Source organism: Callorhinchus milii, unplaced genomic scaffold (genome assembly GCF_018977255.1).
Source record: "Callorhinchus milii isolate IMCB2004 unplaced genomic scaffold, IMCB_Cmil_1.0 Scaffold1, whole genome shotgun sequence".
Lineage (NCBI taxonomy): Eukaryota > Metazoa > Chordata > Chondrichthyes > Chimaeriformes > Callorhinchidae > Callorhinchus > Callorhinchus milii.
In genome coordinates, this window is record NW_024704742.1 from 115,253,422 (window position 1) to 115,266,307 (window position 12,886).

Consider the following 12,886-nt stretch of genomic DNA (forward strand, 5'->3'; position numbering starts at 1 on the left):
GTCTCTTTTATGAATTGGACAATGGGGGCCAGACCCTTCAAAAATTTCCCCTTTGCCTTTTAGCCTGTACCAAGCCCTTACACAGTGGGACATTTCAGTTGATAAGCTCTTTCGCTCCTCCAGGGCCAGAGGTTTGGGGCAATCTCCAATGTGCTAACATTTAGTTCACAACGGCTGGGGATAAATCAGTTCCTAATGATAGCTAGCATTAGTGACGGGACAGTCTCTCTTACCGTTATGCTTGCTACTAATGCATGTCCCATGGGACTGCTTTAAGGATAAACCTTTTTGGTAGAAAATCTTCCGAGATCTTCTACCAAAAAGGTTTATCCTTAAAGCTGTCCCATGGGACATGTATTAACGTGCATCAGCTCTTGGATATCCTACCTGAAGGTTTCCATTTGATATGTTCAGAGACCAGAGGGCTCTAATGTACACTTCAGTTTATGTTATTACACTTTTACATAACCAATCAATATTGGTTTATGTGTAGACTAATTATAATGTAAATCATTCCTACAATTTACACATCAGCATAAAATACTCCAACATGTACAGTAACTGGATATAAAAATATGGTGTTTGACCTTACTGAAATACATGGTGACTGGTATGTTTGTACAGGTGAAAGCAGCAACTGGTGAGGAAGTTTCTGCTGAAGATCTTGGAGGCGCTGATCTTCACTGCAGGTAAAATACTTCTAGCTGGGTTTGCAAGAGATATTCATATGTTTGAACGAAACAAATATATCTGTTCTTTGATAAACTCTTTCATTGTAACAGATCTCATCCAATACAATTGTACAATACATTTGACATTTACACTGTGCCTTTCATGTCGGGAGCACGTAACAAAGTGCCAATGTGTATTAATTGAAAGCGATTTCTGTTCCCTAGGATAACTTGCCCCCGTTTGCATCATAGTTTATTCCCATATTGGCTGCCATGTTTTCTCACAAAATACACACACAGTCACATCACTTCATAGTATATCCCTGGAGCACTTTGAGACATCTCAACACCAAGATAAGACGTTATATTAAATGTAAATAAATGTAATATTTCTTGTCATGAAAGGTGGTTGAGGCTAGGACATTTGGACTCATTTAAAATACAGCTTGATGTTGTAATGGGAGGATGGTAAGATACGTGTTCTGGAAGGATGAGATCAGATCAGGTCAGAAACGCCTTCTCCATCCGAACCCAGCTTGCGATCTTGGGAAACCTGATGTGGGATCTATTGAACATTGCAACGGATGCAATGACACAAATCACATCAATGTCACTTGCTACCATACAACCTTTGTAAATACAGTTGTGTGAAGCCATCCTTCTGACTTGAAAGACGCTATATAAATGTAAATTTGTGGTGCCATGTGTAACCCATGCGTGACAGAGATGAGAATATTATGTTCAGTCACGTTTTGTGCAAACGTGATCTTCCACCATGGAGTCTATTTGTACAGTGATACTGCTTAAAATGATAGCATTTTTCTTTAAATATATTTAGGTCTTAAAATAGGCAATCATTCCCAAGGAGATGGAGTGAGAGCTGCTAAATCCAGTATATAGGAAATTAATTGTGGCTGATTGATTATGATCGAGCAAAACTTAATTTCACACCAGACATAAGGTCATTTTTATTTTATAAAAATGTCGTTCTTGCACGTTTCATCTGGCTACGATTCAGGTTACATTGACTTGGAATGAGGTCTTTCTGTCTGTTTCTGCTTTTCTTGACTAGACTAGAAGTCTAGAGTTTATTGTAATGTGATCTAATGGGCTATTTGCCTAAACTCAGGAATGTTTGTCATTGTTACTATACCAATTAAGAGCAAACTCAAATTTAAATATTTATATACTCTATCTTCACGAAGATAGAGTATATAAATGTAGTCTGACTTCACGAAGAAAAAAGGATTAGTCTAGGGATGGCCAACCATTTTGCTTCTCATTTTTAGACTCACATACAACCTAAAGACAGAGAAAATGCAGCACCTTTTCACGTTAGTCCTTGAATCACTTTATCAGTATTGGGAATCTTGCAAATTTCAGTTCATTTGACTGTTTTCTGTAATTGATCTTCAACATGCTGTTCCCTCTGTGCTGTTGAATGTCAGCAGCACGACAGTACAGCCGAGCCCTGCTGTCAACTCTAACAGGGTCCTGCCACAACTAATTTCATCCACTGACACGGAAACTGATTATGAGGTCTATGCCCTCGTGTGTGAGTCACTGGAGTTGACGCAAAGGCGTTTGAGAATTGCTGCTAAGAAGGTGATAGTATAACACATCTTTATGGATGTAGCAAATCTGTCGAAGCATGCTGAAGCCCTGCAGTTTATAATGTGTTATTTGAGAAGGGTGTGGATGATATTTTATCAGTTTCTTTTCCTTTTTTGGTCACCAGTCTCTGAGTTTGGGGAAGGTCTAGAAGGTACCTGTTTCTATAGCACTGTCAATGTCTGAAATTGAATTTTCACACAGCAATGTCCCACAATGACATTTGTGGGACTGCTCTGTGCAAATTGGCTGTTGTGTTTGCCTGGTTTTTCTGGGGGTGTTGGGGGAAAAGTGTGAGAGAGAAATCACCTGAAAAAACTCAATACAATTTACAATCATATAGTGCCTTTCAGGTGGATGTTTCGTAATGCTTTACGACCATCATAAGACTGAAGATCATTGTCTTATAATTTAAGATTGTGTCGAATTTTGTAAAATAGTCTTAAATTCAGTCTTAATTTGTAAGTTGATTATTTACACTGGAAAATCAGCCTCCAAATTTAAGACCATTTTCAGTCCCCTGGTTCTGCTTTCCATCTCTGTTATAGGACAGCAGGGATATTGTAGACATGTCACTTGGTGAAACATTGCATTTTACATTGTATGAGCAGTGACCTGGAGAAGAAAAGGAACCTGCAGAGGAACAGCAGAGATGGTACGGAGACTCTGCTGTTGCAATCTGGGCTCCAAATGTGCTTGAGTGAACTGGTGTTATTGCTGCTGTAATACTGGGTGCTCTCATTCTGCTCCCTCAAGTTTATTTTATCTCTGTTCTAACATGCTCACACATTTGCTAATGTGAACAAAGGGAAACAGCAAGTCAGCTGCAGGATATGGTTTGGAGGCGAGCAGGAGGAAGAGAGAGAAAGATAGACTCTGCAAATGCAATACAGTAGTTTCATTAAAACTATTCTAAGGATCAAAGTGGCAGTTTGGGCTGGCATGAAACCACCCCTCCAAGTTACTTTACTTAATTTGAGCTTTCACTTTCAATCAGACTTGCCTTCTGATTTGGGTTGATGGAAATCAGTTTATGCATAGTTTCCAAGCTGAACTAACCTCTCTGAACCTTTGCAAAAGAAATGCAATCTTCCATTATGAAATTCAAAGGCCCCAAAATATCCCATGGTTTTAGCCCTAAATTTAACACCCTACAGAAGTTTAGAAAATTCTTAAATTCCTTCTTTATTCGGAAGCTCTTTTCCTGAAAGAATGGCATTAAACCAGCCTTGAATTTAACAATTTTCCCAATTCCTGCACAAACTTAAATTATAAGACAACACATATAAGTCTTAAGGCTAATGCCATGAGGATTTGGGCCTGAGGTCTTTTGCAGTGTCAGCTTAGTTATATATGGAGAGGATTCAGGTGTGATGCGTGCCCAGAGAAACTGAAGTGAACTGGTGTTTTGACCTAATAAATCTTTGACCCAGATCTCATAAATCGTAAAGACAAGCAATCTGCGAAGAAAACTCTTCATGAAATATTGTTGTCTTATTTTGTGTCCTGCTGAAGTCTCTGAGTAATGTGTTAACTGTGGACTCTGCAGAAAGTCTGGTGTTACTGATCACTATGCCTTGGATGACTCACACGCACTCCATCTGGCACGAAAGGTTGTTCGAAGTCTCAACTACCAGAAGAAATTGGATGTAAGTACACAGCCATTGAACAGCAGGACTCACGCCTTGGTTAATTTGGATTATTAGGCAAAATTTCTGCCCATAGAGATATAAATTAATAGTAAAAATCCCTAAATTCATTGTGAAAATCTGAATTCATATTCCTAAAGAACCAAACACTAGTTTATCGCATCAGCAATGCAACTTATTTTACCAGATAATAATAATCCTTTCATGTTGGGAGGACGTCCAAAAGTGCTTCACGGGATATACTGCACAATGCAGTGACCATGTATTTCTGGGCAAATATGGCAGTCAATTTGCACTTTCTTCCCACAAACAGCGATGAAGTGAATGACCAATTTTATTTGTGGGATTGTTGGTCAGAACCCCCTTCTTTTTTTTGAATAGTGCCATGGGACGTTTGATGTCCACCTAACTGTCAGATGGGACCTTGGTTTAACACCTCAACTGATTGGCGGCAACTTCCAACAATGCAGCACACCCCCAGCACTTGATTGGAATGCCAGTTTAGACCATATTAGTTACAAATCCCAGCATGGAGTTTGAACCCACAATCTTCTGACGAAAGAAATATTCTCCCATCAAACACTGATTCCTCTGTTAGCTGGAAACAGCATGATTCAAGTGCATAGAATTTCAAACTTGTTGACAACAACAACAAGCCACAACAAAATTACATTTGCATAGCGCCTTTCATGTCGGGAGGATGTCCCAAGGTGCTGGACAGCTAGAGATGCGGACCTGAGCCGGAGGTCGAGATCGGGGAGGGTGGAGGGCAGGGGGGGAAGCAGGGTGATCGAAAGCACGTTCGAAGAGGAGGGTCTTGAGATGGGTCTTGAAGGAGGAAAGGGAGGGGGTGAGGCGGAGGGATTGCGGGATGGAGTTCCAGAGTGTGGGGGCAGAGTGGCTGAAGGTCCGCCCGCCCATATTGGGGTGAGCGAGGCGGGGAAGTGAAGCAGGCCGGAGCCCACTGAGCAGAGGGAGCGAGCAAGATGATAACAGGTTAGGAGGTTGCAGAGGTAGGGAGGGGCAGAACCATGGTGGGCTTTGAATGTGAGGACCAGGATCTTGAACTGTATCCTCCATGTGATGGGAAGCCAGCCAGTGGAGTCGGGCGAGGATGGAGGTGATAGGGTCATGGAGCCTGATGCAGGAGAGGACATGGGCTGCAGAGTTCTGAATGATCTGCAGCCTATGGAGGGAGGAGTTGGGGAGGCTGAACAGTACCAGGACGAGACGGTGCGGGGGTTAGAGGAGAAACCATTTGTGGAGATGAAGTCGAGATGGTGCGAGAGGTACAATCTGAACCAGTCAAGGACAGAGCCGTGAAGGTTGAGGTGAGAGGAAAACCAGTAGATGAGGTTAGAGTGATCGACGGTGTCGAAGGCAGCAGAGAGATCAAGGAGAACGAGAAGGCAGAGGGAGCCCTGGTCGCGGATGGACAGAAGGTCATTTGTCACTTTGACTACGGCTGTTTCTGTGGTGTGAGCGGCACAGAAACCCGATTGGCGGGGTTTGTGAAGGGAGTGGTGGGAGAGGAAGGAGCAAAGCTGGGAAGCAACAACTCAACTCGTTCCAGGACCTTGGAGAAGAAAGGGAGGTTGGAGATGGAGCGGGAATTTGAAAGTTGAGATGGGTCCAGGGAGGGTTTTTTAAGGATAGGAGTGATAACGGTGGTTTTTAATGCGGTGGGAACAGTACCAGTGGACAAAGAGTGGTTTATGATGTCTGAGTTGAGGGACAAGGAGGTGGAGCTGGGAGGTAAGGAGAGGAGTAGGGATAGGCTCGAGAGTTATTGTCGGTTTCACGTGGGTTATGTGTGGTGGTGAGAGAGGAGTGGGAGACAAGTTCGAAGGTGTGAAAATTGCAGATGTGAAATAGCCCTGAAATGCTACTCTTTACTGGTAATAAATAACATCTCACTCTTGGTCTCTGTAGGTAACTGTGGAAACCCCAGAAGAACCATTGTATTCTGCCGAAGAGTTGTATGGGATTGTTGGTGATAATCTGAAAAAAAACTTTGATATCAAAGAGGTATATGTAAAAATCGCTGTGCAAAATTTAAAGTACAGTTCGTACCAAAACATAGATGGCTTGTTCTGGGTTGGATATGACAGTCAGTCTAATTAGCTGCTTGATAACAGAATTGGGAGGAAATAGAGATAGGTACAGATTGAGATGAACTTCAACTATCAACATGATTTTCTGGTGATATTGGAAGAGGGAGACATCTTGTCTGGGAAGGGAAAGAAGTCAGATTTGAATACTGGATGAATATTCAATGGATGAGGTGGATGAATTTTTTTTCTTAATTAACTATGGGGATCAGGGATTCCAGGAGGAAGAGTGGGTGAGATGAAATCCATGGTATCCAAATGGATATTCTACTCTTTCCACGCTTTCATATTTAAATCACAATTCAACCATGTTCATTGTGTATAGTTCTACTCCTCTGTAGCTGCATATTAATATTTAGTAGTTTGATTAATTTTCCAATCAGAGCCTATTTGCCAGATATCGGTCTTGTTTACTTGTTAGTGACTGCAATAACGCTCATTGTATTGTAAATATAGATCTCTACTTGCAGGTTTACCTCCCCATTTGCTCACTTCAAATGATGGAGCATGTGGGCAATTTTGGTATTTTGTTCAACTCTCAATTCACCTTTAAACCTTTCATCCGGGCTCTGATCAAGTCCACTTTCCTCTTTCTCCACAACATCACTGCCTATGTCACTAGCTCGCCCCCTCCCCCACCCACCCACACACAGCCAAAACTCTTATCCACACCTTTATCACCTACAAAGGCACCTTTTCCAATGCTCTGCTTGCCAACTTCTCTTGCACCACCCTGCACAATCCAGAACACCACAGCCTGTATCCTCTCCCATATCTACCTCACAAGCCCATCATCTCCATACTAGCCCAGATCCACTGGTTCACTCTCCCCCAGCAGATCAACTTGAAGATCCTCGTCCTTATCCTCAAATGTCACTTGGTGATCTCCTATAACCCCACTCCCCCAGCCTTTCCCTCCACTGCACCAACTCTGGTCTGTTTCGTGCCCAATCTGCCACACCATTGGTGGGTGACCTTTCAGCTACTTTGTTCCTGCTCTCACTACCCAAATCCCTTCGATTTGCCCCTTCCCACTCAACTTTCAAAACCCTTCCCAAAACTCTTTGACTGCATTCAATCACCTACCCCCATAACCCTCCTATCTCACTCCCAGCTTGGGTTCCTTACTCAGCCTTTGTAAAGTATTTTGAGAAATCCTTATACTATATGAAGGCTTCTATATACGTGCAAACTGTTGTTGGTTTGTGTAACTCCAGTAAGCAGGTACATTGCTGAATGCCTCAATCAGGAATTGAAAGCTAAAAATTTGCTACACCAAATTTCTGTAGCACTGTTATTGATAAACATTGATTTATCAAAAATGTAGAATTGGTACTAATATTTGAGTTTCTAAGATGTTTTGCTAACTTTAACCACTGGCTGTATGAGTCTTTTGCTTTGTGAAAATGAGCCCTGCAAAGTACAGAGTATATACACACAAGAAATTTAAGATTAGTGGAAGCAACATGGCAAATAGACCGAGCATTAGCAGAACATAAGACATAAAATAATAATAATAATAAGCCTTGAATTTGATATAGTGCATTTCACGTCTTCTAGACGTCTCAAAGCGCTTCACAGAATGTGCTGTAAAGTGAATTGACTATATATTTGTGGGCGAATACAAAGAAACTTCTGTTTCAAAGGTGAGCTGAATGGATTAGTATGCTAATATGTTATTTCCTTTCCAGGTTATTGCCAGAGTAGTGGATGCCAGCAGATTTGATGAGTTCAAAGCCTTTTATGGAGACACATTAATCACAGGTACAGTTTCTGGGTGAATATGGATCTAATTATTAAAAGATTAAAAGATGTATTTCTCTTTCAGAAGTTTAAAGAAAATTGCATAGCGATTATACTGAAGGTTATCTCTTACCTTTCTTGTCCATAATAAGGAAGTATATATTTTGGACGCTAATTAGCAGCTGAAACACTATGTTTTGTTTTTGCAATTCAATCATGCTGCTTAGTGCCACACAAGAAACCAACACTTGCTACTTTGCTTTAGAAAGTTAGAGCAAGTTTGAAAGAGTGATTGAACGGCAAAGTGATAGTACAAATAGTGATTGATGTTGGGAAAAGCACCTGGAATGTAAAATGTGTCTCATACAACAACAACAAAATTTCATTTATAGAGCGTCTTTCATGTCGGGAGGACGTCCCAAAGCGCTGGACAGTTGGGTCGAGAACCGAGCAGGGGGTAAATGGTCACGGTGAAGGGAGGGAAAGGAGGGAGCGAGGAGGGGGTAGAGAGTCGAGAGGGGAGCTGAAGGCACGATTGAAGAGAAAGGTCTTGAGACCGGCCTTGAAGGAGGAAAGGGAGGAGGCAAGGCGAAGGCACTGAGGGATGGAGTTCCAGAGCCTCGGGGCTGAGAGGCTGAAGGCCCGGCCACCGATGGTAGGGCGGTTGGGGCGGGGGATGTGGAGCAGACCGGAGCCAGAGGAACGGAGGGTACAGGCAGGTAAGTAGGGGGATAGTAGGTCAGAGAGGTAGGAGGGTGCAAGGCCATGAATAGCCTTGTAGGTGAGGGTGAGGATTTTGAATTCGATCCTCTGGGGGATGGGGAGCCAGTGGAGGCGAGCGAGGGTGGGAGTGATGTGGTCCCGAAGCCTGGTGCGGGACAGTACACGAGCTGCAGAGTTCTGAATGACCTGCAGCTTGTGGAGGGAGGTGCCGGGAAGGCCGGCGAGGAGAGAGTTCCCATAGTCCAGCCTTGAGGTGACAAAGGCGTGAACCAGGGTTTCAGCAGCGTGAGGGGTGAGGTAGTGCTGTAGTCTGGCGACATTCCGGAGGTGGTGGAAGGCAGTGCCAGTTGTGGCGCGGATATGGGGAAGAAAGGACAGCTCAGGGTCGAACAGAACCCCGAGGTTCCTGACTGGCTTTGAGAGGTGGAGAGTGCAGCCTTGGATGCTGATGCTGTCAGCGCCTGAGGTGCGGAGGCGCTGACGTGAGCCAATCAGGAGGGCCTCAGTTTTGCGTACGTTGAGCTGGAGAAAGTTATCTCTCATCCAGGACTCGATGTCGGACAGGCAGCTGTCAGGACATCGGTGGTTGTGGAGGTGAGGGTAGAGGAGGAAAGGTAGAGTTGGGTGTCATCCGCATACATGTGGAAGTTAACCCCATGTCTGCGGATGATGTCACCGAGGGGGAGCATATAGAGGGTGAAGAGGAGGGGACCGAGGACAGAGCCCTGAGGGACACTGCATGAGACAGTGCGGGGGCTGGAGGACAAGCCGTTTGTGGAAACAAAATGAATACAAGGAACTCCATATATATTACACCGACTCATGAGACCTTTGTTCTGATCTGAGATGCTCTGTGGGTCGGCATGCCATATGTGGCATTCCTGCGCTTTTCACCCAAGGTTATTTTTGGCGGTACAGTTGTGCCATTCACTCTGTGGGGATTGCCCTTTGAACACCATTTAACCCCAACACTGCTCGCTGCAAAAGCAGAGCTCTAGACTGAGGTGATCTGGATTGTACCTTGTGAATCATCATGATACACATGAGATTTTGTGAGTAAAATGCAACTTGCACTTCAAGGTGGTGTTTCCAACTGTGAGATGTCAGTAACACTTTCACTTTCGTGAGCCGCAAATCTAAATCTGATACTGTATACCTTGGGATACTCAAGGCAAGTTAGAGTGATGGGCATGTATTACCCTCGCTTGTGAGAGTATGTTATTGACATTTAGTTGAACCCTTTCAGATACTGGATATTATTAATATGATATTGAAGACTTATAGTTTTAATAAAGAAATGCCTCTGTCTGTATGCCCAGGTCAAGTTATTGTGACATGTATTTGGATTCTGCGATTTGCAAACATCTATCTGACTTTGGTACATTGAACAATTCATCTTCAGTGCCTCTGTCAATTATGATTGAATTTACAATATTGTTTGATTAAATATAATCTGTGTGACCTTAGGAAACTGAATAATTAATGTCCTGAAAGCAATAGTTCAAGTCTCCTGTTTTAAAAAAACTCCATTCTGGGCACATCTCTTGTAACCTGAACCTCTGGCTTATTTCCTGATTTCATCTCTCTTTAATTAGCTTCTTTTTCTTCAAATATTGAGGCAACTATAGTTAAACACCATTTTATCAATTTTGTCCACAAAATAAAAACCTGTATATTTTGGGGGATTTTCAAAAATTGGTTTTGTCCAAAAATGGCAGAAACAAAAATTGACCCCCCAAAACCTAGTTAAATTCAGTGAAAATCTTTCTCTGTCTCACACACTCTCTCTCTGAGTTTCTCTCTCTCTCTCTCTCTCTCACTCACTCACTCACTGAATATCTTTAATTTTCTGTCTCTTTCTATCACTTTTTCTGTCTTGCTCTCTGCACAAAAGTACAGAAAATAGCCAATTATTCACATTAATTGGCTAATTAAATTAAGGTTAAATTAATTGCCAAAGTTAAATTAACAGATTTTTACTGATTTATTCTGATTGACTTTCACCAAAGAAGTGGTTATTTTTCAACGATTTTTGTTTAAAAAACTGTAATGGGTCCTTAACTCTAGTTAATTCGCAAAGAACATACCATTATCAGGAATCTGAGTCTCATAAGACAACAGAGCGTTGGACTTGGACCTCGAGAACTTCAAGGTGGCAGGCACATCACAAGTTGTCCTGTAAAGGTCCTTCCACCACACTGAAGGCGGATGCCTGCCAGATAGCTGATGAGGAAACTCTGAGGCTTGAGGTGACAGCTGCTGGGAGGTGCTATCTGGAGTCGGAGTTTGTGAACACACGTTCGTATGTCCAGTGCCTGGAATCCACCTTGATTGTCCTGCAGAGAGGTCAGCAGCTGCTGCTTAATCTCCGTACCTCCAGTTGGTGGAACCATCACTCAATGGGAGGGTATGTGTGCCCGAGCTGTGGACAGATGGCAATGCTTTCATGCATTTCCTGCTGAGTTGTGTTGTCCACCGGGAAGCTCACAGGGAGTTCCTGGTACCTACCATCCACCTAGTAAGGGCTCAAATCAGCACTTGTCCATTGTCAAACGAACAACTAGTGACTATCCTCCTTGTGGGGCGAGGTAAGCAGGGTCTCCTTGTAGCTAAACTGACTCCAAGGTGACATGCTTGGTAACGGAATGTCGGAATCAAACCAGCCCTTTGTGGAGGTCTTGGAAGTCCAGTTCCTGAGCCAAGCAGGTCCACAGTATTCCAGGGCACTGCGGATGACAGTACAACCAGCCTGGTTCATTGGCAAGATTCGGAAAGACAGACCAGTCACTGGGGAGAGGGAATCGTCCATCTCAGCTCCTGTTAACCCTGCAAGCCAAAGCCCGAATAGCTGGGGTAGTGCTGGCTGGACAAGCAGCGGGAAATCTTGTCAGATAATGCATCAATGGAAAGCTATTTGGTTTTAGCTGGTTAGACTCCAGCAGTACTTTCTGGAACTAGGTAAGCAGGATGCATCCCTCCAGGGAGAGAGTGTGCTTTCCATTCCAATAATCTATCTGTGGGATTTCCATGTGTAGGTTGGATGCATGGAATTCTCAGCTTGATTTGAATACTCTTAAGCATGGTGATGGGTTTCCCCATGTGTCAGTCACCCGGCTAACCAAAAAAAAACACGGGTTGAAATTTTTTGTGTCCCACCAATTGTATTATAATGCGGCTATCCCTGTATCTCAGTCTTTATACTGGTTAATATGTTTGTATGTTTCTTACCCCACCAATTGTATTATAATGCGGCTATCACTGTATCTCAGTCTTTATACTGGTTAATATGTTTGTATGTTTCTTACCCCCCCCACTTCAATATGTTCAGGGTTTGCAAGAATCTTTGGCTATCCAGTAGGCATCATTGGGAACAACGGAGTCCTTTTCTCAGAATCTGCAAAAAAGGTCTGTACACAACATTGGTTAACAAGCTGCTGCCTGAAGCACACTCTAGACATGGTTAAATAAGCTCTACATGAGAGGACTCTGATGTAGAATAGCAATGGCTTTAAATTACAGCCTCTCACTGCAGGATACTAATGTTTTAAAAGCAGCTGTCTTAGCTGAATGGAAAGCAGAACAGTTCAGCTGCCTTCATAGAAAATGAATAATGATCGTTGGGGGAGGGTAGTCAGGGGGTAATACTGCAGCTTCTTTCTAGATCCAACAATACAATAACAACTTACATTAGTGCCCTTCACATGGGGTAGCGTCTCACAGTGCTTGTCAAGAATGTGGTGAATGCTACTTCTAGTAGCATAAAATTTACTAATGGAAATAAGTAGTGTATGTATTCAGGTGAGTATTGTAGGGACTTTAGTGTACAAAATATAGGTTGGGCTTTATATTCACGGACCAACCATTTCAAATCTTGCTGTAGAAATGAGGCACACCATGGGTCACACTTCCTATTTAATCAGGGTGTGTGAATTTTACTCAGGGTGAGTAAAATTGTGAACTGATCGCTTATTCTGGGGTTTCAGCTTTACTCTGGGGTTTCAGCCTGATACCGTCAAACTGAAAAGTGTCACAATTGGTAGATCCCAGCTATCAGCGGCTTCTCACTTCAGGTTCAACTCATCAATACATCTGGTGAATAATTACCCACTTTAAGGTTAATGACTTTCGTGGTTGTTGATGGATGTTTTTATTAAAATCAGTAGTTGTCATGCATCCACTAGTGAGTCATTTGATTAAATTTTGAGAACCGTGGTCATTCATGTGTTTTTCTGCCTACTTTTTTCACCTCCTCTCCTGGTAGTGACCTGCGCAAAGGTATGTTTCCACAGGTGTAACCCACTGGTAGTCCGCTCTAACGGCTAGTGCAGACAGTGATTGATGGCAGGCTATTCAATCACAAGGAAGGGGGCAGAAATCA

At 43.0% G+C, this 12,886-nt stretch overlaps 1 protein-coding gene across 1 annotated transcript in view; it reads left to right on the forward strand.

Annotated features, from left to right (window-relative positions):
• Window positions 1-12,886, forward strand: part of mccc2 (methylcrotonyl-CoA carboxylase subunit 2) — a 47,923-nt gene that overhangs the window by 13,272 nt on the left and 21,765 nt on the right. Inside the window, exons 8-12 of the mRNA XM_042334625.1 lie at window positions 625-689; window positions 3,832-3,931; window positions 5,864-5,959; window positions 7,734-7,806; window positions 11,837-11,913. Coding sequence (XP_042190559.1) covers window positions 625-689; window positions 3,832-3,931; window positions 5,864-5,959; window positions 7,734-7,806; window positions 11,837-11,913 — 411 coding nt within the window. The remainder of the gene's footprint in view (window positions 1-624; window positions 690-3,831; window positions 3,932-5,863; window positions 5,960-7,733; window positions 7,807-11,836; window positions 11,914-12,886) is intronic.